At 45.8% G+C, this 25723-nt stretch overlaps 1 protein-coding gene across 1 annotated transcript in view; it reads right to left on the bottom strand.

The window, feature by feature from the left end:
* LOC124723134 (PAT complex subunit Asterix) overlaps positions 1–25723 on the bottom strand; it is a 79441-nt gene that overhangs the window by 41109 nt on the left and 12609 nt on the right. Inside the window, exon 2 of the mRNA XM_047248322.1 lies at positions 981–1089. Coding sequence (XP_047104278.1) covers positions 981–1089 — 109 coding nt within the window. The remainder of the gene's footprint in view (positions 1–980; positions 1090–25723) is intronic.

Below are 25723 nucleotides of genomic sequence, written 5' to 3'. Positions count from 1 at the left end.
CCGTATAGCTTATGACTGTTATCATTTGTGACACAATCGTGCAGTGATAATACAAATGTCCACCTGAGCATCTTCATTTCCATGACAGCAAGTCGTCCTTCCACTTCTTTTTTTAAAGGCCAGCATTCAGTAGCATAAAGTGCAACTGAATGGATTACAAATCAGTATACTTTCGACTTGAGGCAGTTTGGAATCTTCCGGTCACAAAGTACACCAGTCACAGAATGCTATTTGAGCCATGTGCTACTTAGGCAGTTAGAACAGCACCTCCTCAGTATTTCAAATGGAAGGAGCAACACGGATGGCAACAAGGTGAGGGAGCAGGGGCAGGAGACATACCTAATGGAGATGTGCAGATGTCCTTGGAAACTGCATTTCTAGAGCTTTCTGAGGATGGTTTTTTTTTTTCCTTTTAATTCAAAGAAAGTACTTGCTAAGTGACATTTGCAAAGGTCTGTTGTACTGCCAGCTCCAGCAGGGTCAGGTTGTACATAGTAGTGTGTTATTTCCTGATCCCCGCTGAAAGTGACTCAGGTGTTGTCTGAATTCTAAATTTCAAACAAAGTGGTAGTTGACTGTTCCCTTCAATATCTTACCTACATATCTGGTGAAGGCAACACTGGGTTAAGTGCTCTGGCATGCAGTCCTCTTTGGGTTTCAGCAGACATTGCATTAGCATATCTGAATTCATCAGGAAACTGTCCTGTTACCCAGATGATGATGATGATGATGATCTGAGTAGCTTGTTTTCAGAGGTTTCTCTGCATCACAAGGGAATCAAGATTGTGAAGTTAATGAAATGCAAGCTGTCTTCCACACCCACTAAGCTTTAAATATAAGGGCTTTAGAGCCTATTCGGGGCAGCAAGAAAACTTGATATTGTTATTTCCACAAGACTGTCCATTTCTCCATAAAAATTGATTCTCATAAAATGAAATTAATTATATCTGAGCAATTTGTTGGACCTTCTGTAAACTTACTCTCATCATCAGTCCACACATGCTGAAGATCATTCCCAGTATATTCATATAATCAGGGGTCAGGTCTTCCCCCTGGCCATTTTGAGAGTTCTGTACTGGAGGTTTGTACCTGTAAACAGAAAAATATTTGATACAGGTATCTATTGAAATTATGAATTAAAATTATTGCCAACTGATAACTCCTGTTACTGTAACTGACTCATTCAATTAGATGAGGTAGAAAAATGTGTGTGGTTCTCAAGCAAAGAAAGTTACATTATTTGTACTAAATCTCATCATATCATTAGGGCTATAAAAATATCGAGCACCATAATTTTAAAGAGGCACTTCAACGACAAATGTCACTGAACATAAATTATTTTTAAAACTCACACATGCAATACACACAACTCAAAGTAACACACACAAGTGCAAATGATTTCTCAAACCACATGATATTCATTATAGCACACTTTGTGTTAAGTGTACGCTGCAATCATGAGGTTCAGTGTGACGTGTGATTTTGCAAATGCAGACAATGAAAATTAGACACACAGCAGTTTTTCTGCAACCCATTTTACATGCTGCTGTAAGAACTTCTGTGTGCTTTCCACTAAGAACGGATGGGCAAAAAGAAGCCTTCCAATCTAGAGTATGATAGTGCTGATGCTGTCTTTCATAGTAAATAAGTCATTGAAATCCAAGAGTATGTACACAAGAAATCTAGTGGAATTAAAATATTTCTAACAGTAAGACATCCTGGCTAGTATTAGTTGTTTATGGATGACTGAATGTTGCAATATTTTTGCCAATACCATGTTTTTTTTCTAAATTTATCCATTGTGTCTTGACAGTGATAACAAATCACTGTGTGGTATCAGAAAGCTAGATCCAGACTGGTAGTGGAAGTAACTCCAGCAAAAGCTTCCACCGTTGTCTGGGTTATGTCTGTGCATTGCTCTAGCAACTCCAGTTTCACATTACAGCTGCAACTTGACATATCCCATCTCTTCAAGAAATCCTCCTAATAGTCTTCCATACAATCATACTTTTAGTGGATCAATTTATGACGTTCAGGAAAAGCTGGCATAGTCTACTTGCTCTCCCTAACAATTCAATGACGTTTCACCCTTATCACTCCAAGACTTTTAGGTTATCTGCAGTTGACTGACACTTTAACTGACATTGAGTGCCCCATTCTATCTTCTCACAATGTCTAATGACTACTGAGGTCACTGATAAGGAGTACCTGGCAGTAGGTGGCAGCACAATGCACCTAATTTGAAAACATGTATTTTTGGGGGGTGTCCAGATACTTTTAATCACAGTGTACTTATTACTGAAATTAGGCTTTCAACAGGGGGGGGGGGGGGCAAAGAGACAGAGGCCCGCAGGAGGAGACCGGGGGGTGGGAGGAGAGTCTCTTTGTCTACAATTTCATTCGGGGGCAGGTGGAGGAAATATAATGTTAATCCAAGATGCACATGCACTTTTACAGTGACCGCTTGTAAGCTAGTGCTAAAGGGGATAGATGAGAAGGACTATGTATTGCTTACAGTAACTGCCACTCCCCCTTTACCATTCTCCCAAATAATTTTGTCCTTTTCATGACTGCTATAACCATGTAGCACAGAGGAGTCAAAGTTTAAAGTGTGGCTTATTGTAGACTTTTTTGCTGTACCTTTTCACTCGTTGCTCTTGGTCCCTTGCTTCAATTTTAAGCACATAGGTATCTTTGTTATACCAGAACCATTCATTTCCTTATTGTCTTCTGACTACCATGAGGGTTCATTATTCTGAACGATATATTCTGCTGCCACTATTGTCTCTTCTGCATGTGCTTGCTGGTTTAGACTGTAGCACAGGCTTGTAGCTACATTTTCAAGTTATTGTGCTTTCATCAGCTATATTTTCTGAGTGCCAACACTAGTCTTCCATACAGGTTGCTTCACTGCCGAGATGAATGGCTTCATGAATGTAGGCAACTGGCTGGACCTAAATGTCTTGTTTGCCACAGAATATGAGATACATTGGGTAACCTTGGGTTCCTGTAATTTCTTCTCCTCTATAAATAACCAACATTCTCTGCTCCATACTTCTTTTTGCAAGCAATTCAGACATGTGGATTGAGCCATACATGGAATATTTCTATCATTTACAGCAAAAAAAACACCTGCTGCACAATGTCTTCCCTTGTATTGCATGGTGATGTTCCCAAAATTTTGGCATTTAAAGTACCACATTGGCTTAGATATATGAGGTGTGATAAAAAAGTAATGGGAATTTAATTTTGCAGCCTTTACACATCAAATTTTCAAAACTTCTCATCTTGTTGGTATACATGTTCCTGATGTATGTATGCATTTTCAGCTGTTTTGAATATTTAATTAATTGTTGACAGTTGGAACAGTTACACGAGTTTTTGAGAGCTTGGTGAATTTTCAGATCTACTTTAGGAAAAGATGGATCAAAAACCAACATGGATTCTGGAAACAGAGATCCTGCAAAACTCAGCTCGCTCTGTTCCTTCATGAGATTCACAGCTCAGCGGAAAACAGTGCTCAGGTTGATCCTGTGTTCCTTGCCTTCACAGCAAGGCATTGCCGTCTAATGGAGATACGAGCTTACGGAGTATCAGAGTAGACTTGCAGATAGAACTCAACACGCCACTCACAACTGAACTAAATTGAGAGATGTACAGGTAACATTCGGAGTACCACAGGGAAGTGTGATAGGACCGTTGCTGTCGACAATATACATAAATGATCTAGTAGAGAATGTTGGATGCTCTTTAAGGCTATTCACAGATGAATTTTTTTTAGGGCGCAAAACTGCTATGTTCATGTGGCTCAGTGAAGGGGAAAAAACTGAAATTTAAATCAGCAGCAATGGGAGCAAAACTAAAGGAGGAGGGAAACTACAAATGGAAGACAATCTTAGGAAACTCTCTTATTAAGGGGGGGTTGTTTTGCCTGAGAAGAGCTTCAAATGACCAATGTCGTCTCACTGACACAAACACATGGACGTGACTGGCTGAGCACGTGTCATCTACTAAAAGGGAGAATATGTCAGGTGACAGCTGTAAATAGGGGCACTGAAGTAAAAGGTGTCTTAACATCCATGGTTGAGAGCAGAAGGGACAAAGCGGGGGAGGATCACCACTTGAAAGATTTTGATGGCTAAAAAGACAGTTGCCCTATCCAGAGTCTAGTTAAAATTAGGTCTTCCCAACGACAAAATCGGGAGAAAGAGGTCGCCGCACAGGGAAGAGCTTTCACATCCAGCAATTTATTATTAGGAAGTGTAGACCAATGTGTGTGCCATAAAAGAGGAACACAACGACATAAAACACCCTGTTGATCGGCAAAGGGAACCATGCAAACAGCGGGGCCAAGGAAGAAAGACTGCAGCTGTGGTCGCTATATTGGCTGCCTCATTTCCACACATACCAATGCACCCTAGGATCCAGAGGAATGACACAGAGACGCCCCCCAACTGGAGCAAGTGGAGGCAGTCCTGAATCTGGTGGACCAGAGGGTGGGCAGGATAAAGAGCTTGGAGGCTGAGCAAATCCGAGCATATAATATACTGGATCCGCTTATGGCTACGGATGTATTGGACAGCCTGCAGAACAGCGTAAAGCTCCACAGTAAAAACCGAGTACTGGTCGGGAAGCTGAAATCTATTAGGGGTGTCGCCAACAATACAGGCACCCCCAACACCATATGTTGTGTTTCAGCCATCAGTGTAAATAAATGTGGCATCCTCCATTTGTGTGCATAGAGCAGCAAATGCCCGATGATAAATGAGACGAGGGGTACCATCCTTGGGAAGATGACAAAGGTCATGGAGCAGGCAGGTCCCGGGGCGAAGCCAAGGTGGTGCCGTACCCCCAGTTGTCAAGAAAGTTTTATGATAGCCAAAGGAAAGAGAACATAGCAGTTGACAGAAGCAGACTCCTGGTGGTAGCAGAGAGGAAAAGCGCCCCCACATACCATACATCTGAGGAGACGTCGAAAAAATGGCATGTGCCAGATGAGCAGGCATGGAAGACAGATGACTGGCGTAATGACTCAGAATGACAGCTCGCCAATTGGACAGCGGAGGTTCAGCAGTCTCAGCATAAAGGCTTTCCACGCGGCTGGTATAAAAAGCTCCAGATGCTAAACGCAATCCACGGTGGACAGAGTCAAGACCCTGATGAATAGACAGCCAAGCAGAGGAGTAAACTATGCTACCATAGTCCAATTTCGAGTGCACTAAGGTGCAAAATAGGTGGAGAAGGACCACTCTGTCTGCTCACCAGCAGGTACCATTCAGAACACGGAGGGTGTTAGCAGATCGCAGACAGTGAGCCAAAAGATATGAAACATGGGGGGGCCAGCACAGTTTTCTGTCAAACTTAAGTCCCAAGAATTTAGCAACGTCCGCAAACAGAAGGTCAACAGCGCCTAGATGTAGGGAAGGTGGAGGAAACTCCGTAGCAAAAAATTTACACAGACGGTCTTACTGGGAGAAAAGCGGAAGCCGGTTTCTATGCTCCAAGAGTGGAGGTGATCGAGACATCCTTAAAAGATGTCGTTCAAGAAGGCTAGTCTGTTGAGAGCTGTAGACGATTGCAAAATCGCCAACAAAGAGGGAGCCTGAGACATCGGGAAGGAGACAATCCATAATTGGATTTATGGCAATGGCAAACAGTACAACACTTAGCATCGAGGAGATGTTTGTCCTTTCCAGATTTCGGAACAGGAACAACGATAGATTCCCGCCATCTTCTGGGAAAGGTACTGTTGGTCCAAATCCAATTATAAAAGCAAAAGAGGTAACACAGACTATGGTATGATAAATGCAGCAACATTTGGACATGAACGCCATCTGGTCCTGGGGCAGAAGAGCGAGAAGAAGAGAGTGCGTTTGGTGTTCCCACATAGAGAAAACAGTATTATAGCTTTCGCTCTTTTGAGAGGAGAAAGCAAGAGGTCAGACTTCCACTGCACATTTCTTCAGGAAAAAGGCTGGCAGGTACTTTAAAGAGCTCGAAATCCCAGCAAAGTGTTGACCCAATGAGATAGAAATTGTGACTGGGTCCACTAAGGTATCATGCACGACAGTGAGCCCAGAGGTCGGGGAGAAACTAGATGTGCCACATAAATGTTGAATTCAACTCCAAACTACTAAGTAGCAAAGGTGTTAAAGGAGCTAGTAAAGAAGTCCCAGCTTGCCTTCTTGCTATCGCGGATGATGCAATGGCATTGCACACACAACTGCTTATAGCGGATACAGTTGGCCAAAGTAGGATGGTGGCGGAAAACGCAAAGACCACATCTCCACTCGCATATTGTGTCACGGCACACCTCGTTCCACCAAGGAACTGGGGGGCGCCGGGGCAAATCAGAGGTGTGAGATATTGAACATTCCGCTGCTGTAATAATAACTTCTGTAACATGAGTGACCTGATCGTCGATGCTAGGAAAGTGACAGTCATCAAATGTCACTAGAGAGGAGACAAGTGTCCAATCAGCTTGGGCAAACTTCCAGTGTCTCGAGCACATAGGTGGCAATTGCTGTAATCGCAGGACACACGGAAAATGATCACTCGAGAGTGTATCAGCAAGAGCGAACCACTCACAAGCGCCACGCTAGCTAACAGTACTGACCGAAAGGTCCAAATGAGAGAAATTTGTCTTGGAGGCAGACAAAAATGTAGGTTCCCTGGTGTTGAGGCAAACAAGATCCACTTGGTGGAAGAGGTCAATCAATAGAGAGCCTTGCGGACAAGGATGCGGAGATCCCCAAAGCAGGTGGTGGGCATTGAAGTCCCCAACCAGCAAGTAGGGGGGCAGGAGCTGACCAAGGAGATAAAGGAGATCAGCTCTTGCCATCGGTGTGGACGATGGAATGTATATGGTACAAAGAGAGATGTATCCAGAAATGGAAAGACTGACAGTGATATCTTGGAAGGAACTGTTTAAGGATATTGGGTAATAATGCACAATACCATGGAGAAGAATCGTAAGTCCCCCGTGTGTCAGAGTGCCATCAACAGAGGGGAGATCAAACCGGACTGACTGGAAATGAGGGAAAACAAAGCGATCGTGGGGACGCAGCTTTGTTTCCTGAAGACAGAAGATGACCGGGGAGTAGGATCGTAAGAGGATCGACAATTCATCCCGATTGGCTTGAATGCCGCGGATATTCCAATGGATAATTAGCATAGGGTGGACAGAAAAGGGAAGAATTTTACCACAGTTGCTGTCAACTCAACGACTGCTGAGAGCCAACGGCTGACAGCATGGAACAGCATTCAGCCAAAGGCAGAAGATCCTGATTCATAGGTTGTTCGGGGGCAGCTCCTGCCACCAGCGATCGGCCAGTTGATCGGCCGTCAACGGTGCGCCTTGGCGACATGGAAGACAGCCGCAGCTGTAGATGAGACACTCCAAGGCAGAGGAGAGGAACTTTGTTTCTTATGAGCCTTCTTGGAAACAGGACATTGAGATGAGGGAGGATCGAGGGTTGTGAAGTTGGGGTATGTAAAAAAATCTTCGTGAACAGGCTCTTTTTTGGAAGTACGGGCATCCGATTTTGGGGCTCGTGATTTAACAGCAGCTGATGAAGGGTGAGCCGTAGAGTGAGCAGGTGTAAGTGGGGAGGTTGAATGGGCGATCTTTGTGCTGACAAAGCTAACAATTGTGGCACTAAAGGTGAGATTGCAAGTCTGCATGGCTGCCTACTTAGTAGGCCGAGGAGATGTAACGACAGTGCTTTATTTACCTGCTGGGAGCACAGTGGGCTTTCATCTGGTGCACAACTTACGAGCAGCAAATGTAGACAACTTTTCCATCTTTGAAAATGGGGCAATCTCTAGAGAATGCAGCATGGTCGCCGATACAGTTGATGCACCGAGGGGGTGGAGGTGGACAAGCACCCTCGTGGACATCCCTGCCACATGTAACACATTTGGCTGAATTAGAACATGACTGGCTGGTATGATTAAACTGCCGACACCAATAGTAATGCTTAGGGTTGGGGATGTAAGGGCGAACTGAAATTATCTCATAGCCCGCTTTAACGTTCGATAGAAGTTTAACTCTGTCAAATGTCAAGAAGAGCGTAAGGTTTGGTAACAAGTCCTTGTCAACCCTTTTCATGACTATGTACAGCCATTACACCCTGGTCAGACAGGTAGTTTTGAATTTCCTCGTTGGACAATCCGTCGAGCGAGCATGTATAAACCACCCTGCATGATGAATTTAAAGTGCGGTGCGCTTCCATCCAGACAGGGAAGGTGTGAAGCAGTGGAGTTTGCAGCAATTTGTGTGTCCAGAGGGCGCTGACTGTTTTTAACAAGGTGCCATTTCATAATTGGGACCAAGACCTTACAGGACCTGCAATTTTCTCAACACCTTTCTGAATAATGAAAGGGTTGACTGTGTAGAAGTCTTGACCTTCATCAAACCGAAAAACAACTAGGAACTGTAGCACTTATGGAAGAATTGTCTGTGGCTGAGATTCATCTAATTTTCGCCTGTGAGCAGAAATTGTAGACATAGAGGAAACCACTGCGAAAGTATCCCCCCTGATTACCGGCGTCTCAGATGGCGCGCTCCTTCCTCATTGGGTCCCTCTCCGAGGGCACTCCTGCCTTAAGTGATTGTTCACACCTCAGGTCAGACCTCCTGAGAAACGGATGCAGTGACCAATTGGCATGTTTGGAAGGTACCAGCTCAGGTAATCACCCCTCCTTGGGCCTGGCCTTTACTAGGGGGTATGTACGTGTCCTACCTGTCTATGCAGGGCGGAGAATTGCACGTTACCCCATCACCGGCTACGCATGGGTAGGCCTTCAGACACGCACAGGGAAGAAAGAAAGAGAAAGGGAGGAACAAAGAAAAGTAAAGAAGTTATGTATCAAATGCCACAGCGGAGAAGAGAGTAAAGAGAATAGGCAAGGAAAAGAGAAGGACAAAGGGAGGACAGAGACTTTCCAGCATAGAGAGCAAAGAACAGAAACTATGTCTTTTAACTGTAAGAGTCCACCTCCAGATGTAGGGATGAAACATACTCCCAAAGAGGGGGAAGGGGAAGGAAAGAGGTGGGGGGAGGGGGGGGGGGGAGGATGTGGAAAAGGAAGGTATGCAGCCCAGAAAGGACAAAGAGCCACACTAGCTCGGGGTCCCGTGCTCGCCACACACGTATCCACAAAAGAGTTGTGGACCCCCCTGGGGGATCTGAGCCTTCTGATCAACCCCCCCAACTTCTGTAATTAAAATGGAATTTAGAAACTTTTGTTATGACCTTTCCTCCTCTCTAATTACTCACCATAATTTGCTCTCTCAACACTAGAAGCTACTGGTTATCTCCTGACAGATTGGACCTAAACTTTCACCAAGCTGCTTGGTTCTTCCTGACACCATAGATGGCCTGTATTTATCCATTCCTGTTTTGAATGTCAGTGAGTTTTCCTACACTGTACTAGGCATGGTAATGTGTTTTTGGTGTTGCCATATTTTTGTTCACCCCCCCCCCCCCCCCCCACTTTGCTACTGTGTTCTCTTGTACAGTGAGACACTCAAGAACTTTACTCTTTGTAAGTGGTGTTCTGAGCTCCTAAGTACATAATCTGACACAGAGAAGAGGCCCAGTTAGGTCTACAAGAACTTCTTTAACAACTAGATCACAAGGTGGGATATACAAAGTGTTAATGGCAATTTTAGGCAACATGGGGAAGTTAACAGTTACTGCATGGAAGGTGGTGGTAAGTGGGACAGGTGCAGTGTGATACATGTTACTTATGAATAATACCACACCACATCTAATCCAATCACAGTTACCATCTTTTTTCCTGTGGAAAGGATCAAACCTCAATACAGGTTATCAGAAGTTTCACAGTGTCACTCTTGTAGACACAAGCTCAATGTCTTTTTCTATGCCATGTTTGAGCTCCTCCACGTTGACCCTGAAGCCATTCACATTCCATTGTAGAATAGGAGTCATTCTTCAATACAAGACATCATCGTCATTTTGGAGATGTTCCATTGAATGGTGGCTGGGACTAAACCTGGAGGTCATCAGATTAGTCCCCTCTTCCTTTAGTAATCAAAGCCTGAAGGATTCCATTAAGAGAAAAAAAATAGGACAGCAAATCTGATCATTTATGGCATTATCGGATGCAAAAGACCAGGTAAGGAGCAGAATGAAGGGGAAAAAACCAAAAGTAATTACACATAGTGAAGAGCCAGAGGTGTACCTGCCAAAGGTGGAGCTCCATCCTTCGAGGGTAGTCTTGCAGTGAGAAGTCAGCTTCCACATCCAACCTACAGTCACCCAATCATTGTAGAATACAGGCATAATCAAATGGTGAAAAGGTAGAATATCAAACAAATTGTGGAAACAAGAACTAGCACAAAAATCACAAAGAGGTTGAAAACATCTTGTCACATCAGTCTACTGTTAAGGGGCAATCTTTAGGAATTTCATCTTAAGTCTAAAACATGATAAAAACAAGAGAAAAGGTAAATCAGCCATAAAAAGTAATATTTTAGAGTGAGCAGGGGATATGTGCCTGACAAAGCAGCTGAAGGACCTCAACAAGGCTAGTCCAGTGAAGCAAGGTTAACTTATGTACCAGACCAGAATTCCCCTATTCACTGTAGAATACTGTCAGAATGCTCTCATCACAGAATGTAAAAATGAAGTGAAGAGACCACAGTCACAAAGGTCAAATGAGGGTCGGTAAATCATATTTGTATAAATTGTAAAACCAGATACACTACTTGGGGGTCATCACAGAACAGCTGAGGCAATGAGTTATCAAGTTTCACTGTTCACTGCAAAGAACAAAGTTGGGGCACTAAGTGGATATGGGCTTACGACAGAAGGATGTCAAAAGGACATTACAGTTCATCATCTAGCCAAAGGATGTGGCTCCGAGTGAGCCAGGTATGGCCAATTTGGAGCCAGCAAAGGGTAGTGGATTCCCTTTGGAAGGAGCAAAAAAGACCACCATGCTATTCCCCATTTCAGGTCTCCAGAAGCCTAAGATGCACTGATAGTGTTGCAAATCATATCCTGGTCTCCCCATCTCCATCTCAGTAGCCTCCTTTGCTAACTGATCAGCCAGCTTGTTCTCCGGAAGAATCCCAGTGTGGTATGAGGTCTGCAGGAATACAATTAGGCTCCTAATACTGTGGGGTCAGAAAGATCATGTATGGTCAAAACCAACAGGTCCTGAGAATACACAGCTTAGAGTGTCACTGCATATTAGGCAGTTTCTGTGAGGTCAAAGAGCACATGTAATGGACAGCTTGGCTAACAGCTATTTAATTCTACTATCAAAACAGAGCACCTGTATACCAAGGAGTGCTGTTCATGACCCACAGAATGAGTGAAGTTACGGGCAATATGGTTGTCTACCTTCAAGTCAACAGGATAGACGAATTCTGAACCAGGAAATTCTCGTAGAACTGAGAGGAATGAACATCTAAATGCAGAGGAGTCCGCAATTTCCTTTGGTCTGAAGGATAGTTCCAGGTGGATCTTTGGATGAAATAGAGAGCATGGTGGGGAGGTGGAGGGGAAGTTGCAAGGAGAACCTGACATGAGGGTTCAACAGATGAAAGCAAAGTAAAGATCTGAGATACTTCAGATGAAATGCTGCTGGGAAAACAGACCTGAACCTTTGTGGGGGTGAAAAGGACATGGTGATTCTAGCATTCAGGGTCACTGTGGACGTTTACTGTATAATTCAGTAATCACTGGTGCTGACTGATCTGTAGAAGGGAACTCTCAGCCTTTACAAGAAGGCTGTTCACATGGTCCATCTGAAAAACACCAGCCACTAGTTGAATCCTGCAATGGTGCACTGTGTTAAGTAGCTGTAAAGACATTAATCAATAAGCCAGACTTCTACAATCAAGTCAAGATAGGACAAGGGCTTTGTAAAGATACAAAAGGATGGATCGGCTCCCATTCCAGATGTGGCAGCTGAGGCAGTGGAGTGTGTTTTATTTCAACTACCACTTCTTTTTAAGCTAGAAAATATGTGTAGCTATGTCAGCCAAGCATCAAATAAAAGCCCCAAAAGCAGTTCACTATGAAGGAAAAGTTACTGATGGGCCAGACAGTTCTACATTGGTAAAAAAGTGTTTTGAGAGCGGGAAACAGGAAGCCATCCAGAACTGTGCTTTCCTTATGGCAACCTGTAGCTGGTATTCAGCAACACTCACGGCTGAAGAACTTGATTGATTGGAGGAGGGGATGTACAGACAAAGAGGTCATCAGACCCTCAATCCAATAATAGTGCATCTGGAAGAACAGACATGCACCAAGAATGTTTTCTTAACTAGTCGTGAGATTCATAACAGTAAAAGTGAGAAGGCTAAAACTGTAAAAAATACCTTTTCCACCATCAATAATGAAAACAAGTTAAAGGAGATACAACTCAGCAGGTGGGAAACCCCAGGCCTCTGCATGCAACAGGAAATGTCCCACCCACAGCTGTCCAACCACTGATCCATTACAGTCGAGAGTACCAACTATTCAACAAAGTGCGACACCCAGAATAGTATATTGGGCACAGCAGACAGGATGCAAATGGAATCTAAAAGTGATTAAGGCAGAGTAAAAGGGATGAAAGAGTAGCCTGGTCAAGGAGGTAGGGTTGAGGACCCCACAGAGCAGGTGACACTCATCCCGAACAAACCTGGCCCTGTGACGGAGGAAGATTAAAACCTTATAACTGAGAATAAAAACCACTTTCACAGAAAAAACTGAGAACCAGTTCAATCATCCATGAATTGTTGGCCAATATTAGAGGCAATGAGACTGGAATTTATACTTAGCACAGAGAGCCAAAATGAGGAAGCATTCCACCGAGATGTGGCTGGTTCGTTCGTTGGTTTAATGATTAAAGGGAATAAAGCATGAACGCGTCAGTCCCTCCTACCTAGAACAAGCAAGTCAACAAAACTATACACCAAAGAAGGGCCTACTGTATGGAACTCGAGGAAAGAAAGGTCCCAGGATTCGAGGATCCAATAGAGTCTTTGACACGCCATATATTGAAGTAACTTGCACAGGACATTGGTTAAGCTGATCAGACAATAGCAGTCCATCTGAAGGGGCAGTTTAACAGATTTCCCAACTGGAATAATGACATTTTCTCACCATTGGGAAGGGAATTCCTCCTTGTTCCAGGGACAGTTAAAACAGGCAAGTATATGATATTGGCTAGCCATCGATAAGTGTTTAAGCATTTGGTTGTGCACCCAGCCCGGTCGGTCAGTCGGTCCAATCCAGGAGCTGTGTCGGGGCAGAGAGTAACAGTGCTGGTGAGTTCTTGCTCTCTAAATGGGACATTGTAAGGCTCTAGGTGACAGGGAACAAAAGGTAAAAGAAGTCATTGCAGACGGTGGGGCCTGGGCGAAGTGCAGAGCAAAATCCTAGGTGATAGAATCTGAGCTGGTGAGGATAAAACCATTCAGGGAATTTCCAGGACATCTGTAGGAGGACACCAATAGCTGCACTGATCATTGTCCTTACCTGCAAAGAGAGAGTATTCAGCCCTACCTATAGCTGTGACATACGAGGTGCATTCAAGTTCTAAGGCCTCCGATGTTTTTCTAATTAACTACTCACCCGAAATCGATGAAACTGGCGTTACTTCTCAAAGTAATTGCCCTGCAGATGTACACATTTTTCACAGCGCTGACGCCATGATTCCATGGCAGCGGCGAAGGCTTCTTTAGGAGTTTGTTTTGACCACTGGAAAATCACTGAGCCAATAGCAGCACGGCTGGTGAATGTGCGGCCACGGAGAGTGTCTTTCAATGTTGGAAAAAGCCAAACCAGGTCAGGTGAGTAGGGAGCATGAGGAATCACTTCAAAGTTGTTATCACAAAGAAACTGTTGCGTAATGTTAGCCCGATGTGCGGGTGCGTTGTCTTGGTGAAACAGCACACGTGCAGCCCTTCCCGGACATTTTTGTTGCAGTGTAGGAAGGAATTTGTTCTTCAAAACATTTTCGTAGGATGCACCTGTTACCGTAGTGCCCTTTGGAATGCAATGGGTAAGGATTACGCCCTCGCTGTCCCAGAACATGGACACCATCATTTTTTCAGCACTGGTGGTTACCCGAAATTTTTTTGGTGGCGGTGAATCTGTGTGCTTCCATTGAGCTGACTGGCGCTTTGTTTCTGGATAGAAAAATGGCATCCACGTCTCATCCATTGTCACAACCGACGAAAAGAAAGTCCCATTCATGCTGTCATTGCACGTCAACATTGCTTGGCAACATGCCACACGGGCAGCCATGTGGTCGTCCGTCAGCATTCGTGGCACCCACCTGGATGACACTTTTCGCATTTTCAGGTCGTCATGCGGGATTGTGTGCACAGAACCCACAGAAATGCCAACTCTGGAGGCGATCTGTTCAACAGTCATTTGGCGATCCCCCAAAACAATTCTCTCCACTTTCTCGATCATGTCGTCAGACCGGCTTGCGCGAGCCCGAGGTTGTTTCAGTTTGTTGTCACACGATGTTCTGCCTTCATTAAACTGTCGCACCCACGAACGCACTTTCGACACATCCATAACTCCATCACCACATGTCTCCTTCAACTGTCGATGAATTTCAATTGGTTTCACACCACGCAAATTCAGAAAACGAATGATTGCACGCTGTTCAAGTAAGGAAAACGTCGCCATTTTAAGTATTTAAAACAGTTCTCATTCTCACTGCTGGCGGTAAAATTCCATCTGCCATACGGTGCTGCCATCGATGGGACGTATTGACAATGAACGCGGCCTCATTTTAAAACAATGCGCAGGTTTCTACCTCTTTCCAGTCCGGAGAAAAAAAATCGGAGGCCTTAGAACTAGAATGCACCTCGTATCATTCCCGACAAATCTGTTTCTGGGATTCATTCCATTATTAAATGGAGGTGGTCTAGAGATGGATGCCATTTGTAGTGTTGGAGGGCACAATGTCAGTCTAATAGCTGCAACAAATTTGGGGGTCCACCATCGTGGTCTTCCATCAGGGAGAACTGGAGGAAAGAGTCACTGAAGCCCAATCCACATTAGTAAAGGCCCACCTGGGGAGGGCATCAAGGTGAGTGATGGCAGAGAAAAGATAAGATCGTAAATGATCTGTCACACAAATCATCGTGAACTACCCACTGGATGAAGGGGAGGAATCCAGGTCTAGAGATGGGATGATAAGTCGCAAAGAAGTGCTGTGTGCCACGCTAAAATGTTTGGGGGGGTGGGGGGGGGGGGGCGCTCCCATGTTGAGGAGGCACAGATTTAGGCCTGCCAGCAGGTCTTCAACAAGTCTGCTCCAGTCAGTGGTCACAGTACCACGCCACAGAGGATTTTGGACATTAAAAGCTCCAAGAAGGATGAAGGGGGTAGTGAGCTGTTGAAAAAAGGCAATAAGAGCAGGAAGCATAGGAGGCTGGTCCAGGGGGGAGATACAAATTGCATATTGTTACCACAGGGTCTAAATGGATCCAAACAGCCATTGCATCCAGCACATAATGAAGAGTAACCCAACAACTAACAATGTCCGTGCAAACCAACTTAGATACACCACCAGAGGCTCACAAAGGGCCAATCCAGTTCCGGCAGAAGGCTTGGTAACTATAAAGAGCTGGCAAATGGGTATCCACAAAATGAGATTGCTGCAATACAACACAAGCTACAGAGAGGAGAAGAAGAGACTACAATTCAAGTAGGTGACAATAATAACCATTACAGACCAATTGGAAGAGAGTAGTACAAGAGAATTGATGGATATTGAGCAGGCCAGCAGCCGGAATCGGTATTGTGCCAAGTCGCTCTCTATCACTTGTAAGGACAAGGTGACATCAATAAATGTAAGACTGGACCCTGATTGACAGGAAGGGGGGAGGGGGAGGGGTAACACCCCCATTATGACACAGGGAAGCGGGCAGCCTCATTCCGAGACTTATGGACCACCACCACCACCTTCAGAGGGCAAGAGAAGTTATGGTTGGGAAAAGAGCAAGTCACAGAAATGTCAGGATGCGAAAGAGAACAAGTTGCCTTGAGGCCCACAGACCACTGTTGCCTCATCGAGCTCTACATAACAGGTTACTTGTCCTGGAGATGGTGGGTGCCAGGGAAGATACTCTCATCTCTGGAACTGCCAGGAAGGAGGAACGTGAAGTGGGACAGGGTGGAGGTCAGGAGGAGGGAGGAGGAAAGGACGCAACACAAGCAGCGGCATATGTTAGAGATACTGGGTGGAGATGGTTAAAATTCTGTCGAGCCTCAGAGTAGGATGGGGTTGAGAGATTTGAATTCCTGAATCTTCTTTTCCTTTCCTTTTTATAGATTGGGCAATCCAGTGAGCGAGGAGAATTTGGGCCATAACAGTTGGTGCACTTTGACTCTTCATATAGAGAGGGTGGGTGCAGTTGTCACAATTAAGATTTGTTTCACATCATGAAGATATGTGACCAAAACAGACACACCAGGAACAGCACACGAAATATGGGATATAGGGTGCACGTCACAATCGTAAACCATAACTTAAGACCTTTTTCCTGGTGGGTATTCCCCTCAAAGGCCAGGATGAAAGTGCTAGTATCAATTCAGTTGTCCGTATGAGCTATCTGGACTCATCAGACAAAATGAATGCTGCACCATGCCAGATTAGTCCTGAGTTCCTGTAAGACTAAAAGAAGGGGTACCTGGGGAAGATAATGCCATGGATCATATTTAAGGACTAGTGAAGAGTGATACTCATCTGGATGCCTCCCAAGTGTTTACAATCACAAAGGGAAGCCTACTGACTGGCAGCAGAGGTTTCAATCAGTAGGGAACCAGATCGCACCTTACTGAGTCAACTTCACCAAAATTATCTTCAATGTGATCTACGTAAAGAGCAGTTTGGTAGCAGCAGAAGTCTCCCCATCTGTTCTGGAACAAACCAAGTAATGGGGAAAGGATTTCACTCCAAGCCAGTGGCCCTGGTCCTCACATGGAGTGGCATGGGAGAGGAAGGCTGACGAATCAAAGATAGGAGCAGAGAAGAGCTCTTCCTGTCCGAAGAGAAAGATGGCTGTTGATGAGCAGTGAGAAGCAGGAGCTTAGCATGCTTCATGTGCAGAACATCCACCCTGGCACCACACACACTGCTCAGGGACTCTCCTCATGGGCACCACCTGCATCCAGCCACAGCAAGTGCCATCTGGCCCACTGGTTGTTGCCGCGAGTTCCAATTCCACAAAAAGTGAGCAATCATTACTAGGCTTACATGAGATGGTGACAGCTAAAGTACCAGACTTGTGATCCCTGTCTTGTCAGGGGCTCAGCCAGATGGGTACATAACAGCGAAACCACACAGACTGGCTACATGTGCTGGTGACCTAGTGAGGTGGGGGGGGGGGGGGGGGTGAGGAGCTAAAGTGGGGAAGGAAGTGGGGAAGGAAGTGGGGAAGGAAGTGGGGAAGGAAGTGGGGAAGAGGAGGAGGATTATTGGATTGTGGGTCATTCAACTTCGTGGTTATCAGCGCCTGTACAAATTCCCAACCTTTTCTCAGTCCAATCTTCCACTTGCATAAATGATGAGGACAACACAAACACCCAGTCATCTCGAGGCAGGTGAAAATCCCTGATCCCACTGGGAATTGAAACTGGGATCCCGTGCTCGGGAAGTGAGAACGCGACCGCGAGACCATGAGCTGTGGACGGAAGGAGAGGAATCCACATTGGAGATGCTAGGGAGGAAGTTCTTTACCACATGGTTCACACTATGGAAACAATTTAGAACGGGAGGTCAAATTACAAGTGGCACCAGAAAAAGCCAGAGGGAAAAAAAGGAGAGTGGAAACATGAGACACAAGACCAAAAGGGAATATATGAACTTGGGGAATGGCTGGGTCATCAAAGGGAAACACTGAGGGTGAAAGAAGGGGAGGAGGAGGAGGAGGAGCTAGGATGGGAAGTAGTGGATATGGGGAACAGAATGCAGCCTGAGAGAGAAGGGGCTGCAATAGCTTGGGACACCACCAAGGAATGAGCTACTATCTGCAAGGCTCCACAACCACAATGTGGGGATAGATCGTTACACAAAAGAGAACTGTTGGTTAACCTGGTATGACCAATGTGGAGACAACGTAGGACTGGATTTCTTCTGAGAGAAGCAAAGTAAAGAGTGCCATGCTGCAGTAGTCTCCTTGGTTGTGAGAAGTTTATTAGATGGGGCAGTAGCCCACCAGATGTAGTTCCATTTATGAGTGAACGGGTATCTCGTGCACCCACAAATCTGCACCTGGGGTCGACAAAATGAACAGGGAGTGAGTAAGTTCTCCAAGCCAAATGGTCAGCCAGTTCATTCCCAGGGATACCCATATGACTTGAGACCCAGAGAAAGACAACTGAGCAGGCCACGTGACTAAAGTCAGCAAGGTCATAAATTAGAGAGACCAAAGTGTGGCAAGAATAGCACCGGCCAATAGCCTGGAGACTGCTCATTGGGTTAGTACATATTAAAACATGGTCAAAGGAGGTCCATTTAATAAACTGGAGGGCTCTGCTAACACCTATCAGCTCTGTCATAAACACACTACACGTTCCTGATAGCAAATGGCGTTCCATACCAGCACAAGATGTGAAAGTATATCTCCTGTGTTCCTCAGCTTTAGAGCATAAAGGTCTTAGGGGCAACAGACTTTAGGACCTGGGATAAGACTGGTCCAAGGGGGAGGGCAGGAGAAAACATGGGGAGCACTCAAGGGAGGGGGGAGGGGGGGGGGGGTGGGCTGGAGATCTTGGAAGAGGGAAACAAGGCACCATCCAAGTGGTAGTCTCACCCAAAGGTGAGTATCAGGATGACAACACCACTCGGATGATGGTGGTGGTGGTGGTGGTGGTGGTGGTGGTTTGTGGGGCACTCAACATCGAGGTCATCAGCACCCGTACAAGTTCCCAATCTTTCCAGTTCCAAGCTCACCACTTCCCAAATGATGATGAGATTTTGAGGACAACACAAACACCGAGTCCCCGGGCACAGAAAATCCCCAACCCAGCCAGGAATCGAGCCCAGGACCCCCTGATCCAGAGGTAGCAACATTAGCCACTATACCACAAGCTGTGGATGGATGAGCAATGAACTGCCAAATGGCAATTGCATACGAGACCAAGAGCTGGTACTGTCTAATCTGAAGGGGAAGATTCCTGCTCCGGCAAGGAGTCTGTCTACGGGACTACTCCAAATGAAACCAGTGGCCAGATGCATACCACAATGGGGGACTGTGTCTAATAGTTTTAAAGCTGAAGGAGCCTAAAACTCACCAACTTGGCAACAGTAATCCATTTGGGATATACAGATAAGAGTAGCATGATCCACACACCAAGAGGAGGGTGTTGAGCTTCTGCAAATAGCTAGACTTCAGGTGACAAATATGGGGCAGCTAGGTCAGCTTCTTATAAGAAAAGAGCTTGAAGAAACAGGATTGTGCTACAACTGCCAGGTGCTGGGTACGTAAGCAGAATTCCGGGTCAGTATGTTTCAGTGGTGCAAAGAAAATATTCCGCCATGTGTCTTTGACTATACTTCAGTTTTCCATCATGATTAAGACATTGCCAAGCTGAGCCAACATTTCAAGAATACAAGTTAAGTTACAGGTGCCCGTAAGCTACATGGTGTAATATGCATTAGAAAATGTATAGTAAAAACAAAGACATGTTCTGCTTCTTTTGTGAGCAGAGGAGAGTTAGTGATCACTATGGTGAATGGATTGCTGTTAAGATATATACATGGATTTGTTGCCTGTATTGTGACAGTCATTGGTGGATTGCATATGTCTTAGAAACTCATAAAGAAATAGAGAACTACAGGCCAACTACTTGCATCCACATGGACCATATCCATCATTTATGTTTCCTGCCAAACCAGACTTTCGTGTCATCAGAAAACGTGACATTCTCACAAGATTGGATCCAGTGACACCAACTGGAAGGATGTAACTGCATCAGATCTGGTGAACATTAACAATTTAATTGGAGACTTATGAAATGAGATGTAACCACTTTCTATTGCCTTTTCATTGAAGCTACACTTTAAATCATTCATTGTACCACTACAACAATATAAACCATATTTTTATACAACATTACTCATGAATTGTATTTTTTTTAATAATTTGTGTTTCATATTCATGTGCTATCTTCTGCATTTAAATACTGTACTGACAATGACAAAAATTTTGGAGCACGATTCCATTGGTATATCATCTTGATATTTACCATCTTTACTGTAGCGTGCTGAAGCAATACAATATTTAATTTAAAAAGAATTGTATGTGGGGCATTGTGAGATATTCAAGGTCAAAGGTGAAGGTCAATGACCTTTATAGTGGAAATTCTTTGAATCCCACCATGCTGCACATCAATGTAAAGCTCTACTCATTACCTTTGTAATGATACAAGTTTCATTGGTGTATCTGGATGAGAACCAAAATTATTGTCATTTAGGTTGAGACAGACACATGTAAATTTCACACAATTTCCAAACTTCGCAGACCTGTAACTATCTTCACAACTGTCATATACCTCTGCAAATTGGTAGTTTCTCATCTCTTATCTAGATCACTGGATGTGACAAGTTTGGAAGAAATGAGCTGGTCAGATTGAAAATGTTACTTTTATATGCTGAACTGACATGATGATTTTTGGTTTGTGGGGCACTCAACTGCGCAGTCATCAGCGCCTGTACAAAGTCCCAGTTTTTACACAATCCAATCTAGCCACTATCATGAATGATGATGGTGCTGATACAAGCACCCAGTCCCCAGGCATAAAAAAAATCCCCAACCCAGAACTGACATGAAATTACCCTAATGCAAAAATCGTTGACATGCAAAGCAGGGTGACCAGTGGCCCAACAGAGATGGTGATTTAGTTGAGGCGGCACTCGACATCATGGTGGTCAGTGCCCTGACAAAGTCAGTCTCATAGATGGGGATGAAGTCTGTCCCCACATGTGGAGCAGTTTATAATGTACTAAAATCTTCCACCCTTCCATATCAGTTTAGGGATGAGGCCTGATAGCCCACAAAATTTCACCACTCTTAACACTGGTATCTGTATCTGTGAGGATGGTGGAAAGATCTCCAGCAAGACCAAGGACTGCCCTAATATCTGTATACAGGACACATGTAGCCACAATATGCTGAGCTGAAAGCGACACGCCACTAACTTCACAGAATGGTGGATCCTAACGCCGGAGGAGGAAGCCCAATGCGCAGACTGGTAAGCAAAACCTCCTTCCAGCAGCGAGGCCGACACGAAGTCCGCCAAGCCTTTGTCGTCGATTTGAGTGACCGCAGTTCGTTGTCTGACACCTGCAACCATTCAGTCTCCCACTGACGCATGATGCATCTGTCAGAAAATGAGATAATGGCGTGCATTGATGGACAGCACCACCCCAACATGCTTCCTTGGCAGCTTTGTCAGCCACGTTGTTACCCTGTGTCCTAACATGGCCAGGTACCCAGCAAAAGATCACCTCCTTGCCACGGCGTTGGAGCTGCTGTAAGGAGTCATGGATGAGCTGAATCAGCGGGTCTACCGGATACATTTGGTGGAGTGCTTGCAGTGCACTAAGAGAGTTGGAACAGACAAGGAAACTGGTACGGTGATGTCTGTGAACCCTCTCCAGTGCCATCAGAATGCCACATAACTCCACATCATAATTTGTAAATTGTTCTGGAAGATGCATTTTAAAACCCCTATCAGGGAAAACCACAGAACAACCGAGAGCATTCCCCTGCTGGGATCCATCTGTATAAATAACGATAAAACTATGGTACATACTTAAAATAGACGAAAACAAAGTTGTAAAAACAACATCTGGAGTACAAATTTTCGTGTACTGTGTCAAGCTTAAAATCACTTTCGGCCTCTGAAGACACCAAGGTGGCAGTGCATTCCCTCCATGGGTGTGTATTTTCATGCCTGAGAGATCCAGATCCTTGAGACAGTCCGCAGCAGTATACCAAATGGCTGGGTCGTTTGGGGTTGATTCCTGAACAGTCGTTTGAAGGTGGGTTGGATCACTGAACTAAATGCCAATGACTGAGGTGAGGCCAAGATTTTCAGCACCTGTCGAGCCAAAAGGATATGACGCTGAATCCAGAGGGGTGGTTCACCAGCTTCTGCACATAGACTCTGAACTGGGCTGGTCCGAAAGGCTGCAATCGATATCTGAATGCCCTCATGGTGGACAGCATCTAACATCCGGAAGTAGGAAGAACAGGCCAATCCGCAAACCACGCTGCCATAGTCTAGGCGTGATCGAACAAATGCCCTATAAAACTGCAGGAGCCGCGACCTGTCAGTTCCCCATGTTTTTCCACCAAAGCATTTCAAAACGTTCAACAACCGGAAGCCCTTTGTTCGTAGGTCTTTCAGGTGTGGGAGCCATGTTAATTTCTAGTCAAATAATAAACCCAAAAAGTGCATAGTGTCTTGAAAACTTAAAATATGGTTCTCCATTGTAAGCTCTGGTTGGTTAAAACTCCAACAAGCACAATTAAAATTGACACACAGTCTTCTTAGGTTTTTTTTTTTTTTTTTTTTTTTTTTTTTGTGGTTTTCGGGCGCACAACGTCAATGGTCATTAGCGCCCTGACTACTCTAAGAATGCACCGCGAGGCACAAGTTGACAACAACAACTAAAAGGGAAAACACAATAAAAGACAGACTGACAGGCGTAAGATTAAAACAACATCATCAAATGTCCTTAGCGAGGTTCGTCAAATTGATAAAACAAAGAACACGAGCAGCTGCTCGTGGGTCATCCGCTAAAATGGCATCTAAACTATTAGGCAGGTTAAGATCGAGGCGCAGTGTGGTAAGATCTGGACAGGACATTAAAATATGTCTAACCGTCAGCAAGTGCCCACATGGGCAGAACGGCGCCGGCGCAGCCGTCAGCAGATGGCGATGGCTGAACCGGCAGTGTCCAATTCTTAACCTTGCTAAAACGACCTCCTCCCGCCGAGAAGGGCGTGAGGGGGACGTCCAAGCCACGGGAAGAGGTTTTAAGGCCCGAAGCTTGTTGTCGGTAAGTGCAGCCCAGTCGGCATGCCACAACGACACAACGCGCCGACAAATGACCCTGCTAAAATCGGACGAAGGGACACAACAAGAAGCTGTCCGAGGCTGGAGGACCGCAGCCTTGGCCGCGGCATCTGCAGCTTCGTTCCCAGGGATACCGACATGGCCAGGAACCCACATAAAGCTAACCGGCGTACCGACGTCCACCAGCTGCTGAAGAGAGCGTTGGATCCGGTGTACGAAAGGGTGAACCGGGTACGGATCACTGAGGCTCTGGATGGCGCTCAGGGAATCTGAGCAGATGACATAAGCAGAATGTCGGTGGCGGCAAATGTAAAGAACAGCCTGGTAGAGGGCAAAGAGCTCAGCTGTGAAGACCGAACAATGGCCATGGAGCCGGTATTGGAAACTTTGTGCCCCGACAATAAAGGAACACCCGACCCCGTCATTGGTCTTAGAGCCATCTGTATAAATGAAAGTCATGTTGTTGAACTTCGAACGAAGTTCCAAAAAACGGGAGTGGTAGACCGAACCGGGGGTGACCTCTTTTGGGAGCGAGCTGAGGTCGAGGTGAACGCGGACCTGAGCCTGGAGCCAAGGAGGCGTGCGGCTTTCGCCCACTCGAAAGGATGCAGGGAGTGAAATATTAAGGTGTTGAAGGAGGCGACGAAAGCGAACTCCAGGGGGTAGCAAGGCAGAGACATACAACCCGTATTGGAGGTCAAGAGAGTCGTCAAAAAAGGAACGATAAGATGGATGGTCGGGCATTGACAGTAGCCGACAGGCATACCGGCAAAGCAGTATATCGCGCCGGTAGGTGAGTGGCAATTCGCCAGCATCAGCATGAAGACTCTCTACGGGACTGGTATAAAATGCTCCGATCGCAAGTCGTAAACCCCGATGTTGTATGGAGTTGAGGCGGCGTAAGATGGATGGCCGTGCAGAGGAGTATACGAAGCTCCCATAATCCAGCTTGGAGCGGACGATCGACCGATATAGACGAAGTAGGACGGTTCGATCCGCTCCCCACGACAGACCACTGAGAACACGGAGGACATTTAAAGAACGGGTACAACGGGCGGCCAAATATGACACATGTGGAGACCAGCTAAGTTTCCTGTCAAATGTAAGGCCTAAAAATTTGGTTGTCTCCACGATTGGGAGAGCAACGGGACCGAGTCTTAAGGACGGTGGGAGAAACTCCTTGTATCGCCAGAAGTTAATACAGACCGTCTTCTCGGCAGAAAAACGGAAGCCATTGGCGACACTCCAGGAGTAAAGACGGTCAAGAGAACGCTGAAGACAGCGCTCCAGGACACGTGTACACTGCGCGCTGCAATAGATGGTAAAATCGTCCACGAAAAGGGAGCCTGATACATCAGCTGGGAGGCAATCCATTATTGGATTGATCGCGATGGCGAAGAGAGCGACGCTCAAAACTGAGCCCTGTGGCACCCCATTCTCCTGGCGAAAGGTGTCGGACAGGACAGAACCCACACGTACCCTGAACTGTCGATCCATTAAAAAGGAACGAATAAAAAGAGGGAGGCGACCGCGAAGGCCCCATGTATGCATGGTGCGGAAGATGCCCGCCTTCCAACAGGTGTCGTAAGCCTTCTCCAAATCAAAGAACACAGCCGCGGTCGGGCGCTTCCGCAAGAAGTTATTCATAATGAAGGTCGACAAGGTAACCAAATGGTCAACAGCAGAGCGGCGCCTACGAAATCCACATTGTACATTGGTAAGTAGGCGTCGAGACTCGAGCAGCCAAACCAATCGAGAGTTAACCATTCGCTCCATCACTTTACAGACACAGCTGGTAAGCGAGATAGGTCGATAACTGGAAGGCAAGTGCTTGTCCTTCCCCGGCTTAGGAATCGGGACAACAATAGACTCGCGCCAGCATGCGGGAACATGTCCCTCAATCCAGATGCGATTGTATGTGCGAAGAAGAAAACCTTTACCCGCAGGAGAAAGGTTCTTCAGCATCTGAATATGAATAGAATCTGGCCCTGGAGCAGAGGACCGTGATCGGCCAAGTGCGTTTTCGAGTTCCCGCATGGTGAATGGGGCATTATAACTTTCACAATTCGAGGAGCGGAAGGTAAGTGGCCTAGCCTCCTCTGCCTGTTTGCGGGGGAGGAAGGCAGGGTGGTAATGAGCGGAGCTCGAAACCTCTGCGAAAAAGCGGCCGAAGGCATTGGAGACAGCCTCAGGGGCCACAAGGACGTCATTCGCGACCTTCAAGCCAGAAACTGGTGAGTGGACCTTAGTGCCAGATAGCCGGCGCAGGCTACCCCAGACAACAGAAGAAGGAGTAAAACTGTTGAAGGTGCTTGTGAAAGCAGCCCAGCTGGCTTTCTTGCTTTCTTTGATAATACGACGACACTGAGCACGTAATCGTTTATAATTGATACAATTCGCCACTGTAGGGTGGCGTTTAAAAGTGCGTAAAGCACGTCGACGAGCACGTAAAGCGTCTCTACATGCTGCGGTCCACCAGGGGACCGGTACGCGACGTGGAGAAGAAGGAGGGTGAGGGATGGAATATTCAGCAGCAGCGAGAATGACTTCCGTGAGGTGTGCGACCTGACGATCGCAGCTTGTAAAGGTTTGATCCTGAAAGGTCGCCCTGGAAGAGAAGAGCCCCCAGTCTGCTTTGGAGATGGTCC

The sequence above is a fragment of the Schistocerca piceifrons genome, chromosome X (genome assembly GCF_021461385.2).
Source record: "Schistocerca piceifrons isolate TAMUIC-IGC-003096 chromosome X, iqSchPice1.1, whole genome shotgun sequence".
NCBI lineage: Eukaryota > Metazoa > Arthropoda > Insecta > Orthoptera > Acrididae > Schistocerca > Schistocerca piceifrons.
This window is presented reverse-complemented; position numbering and strand designations above follow the sequence as displayed.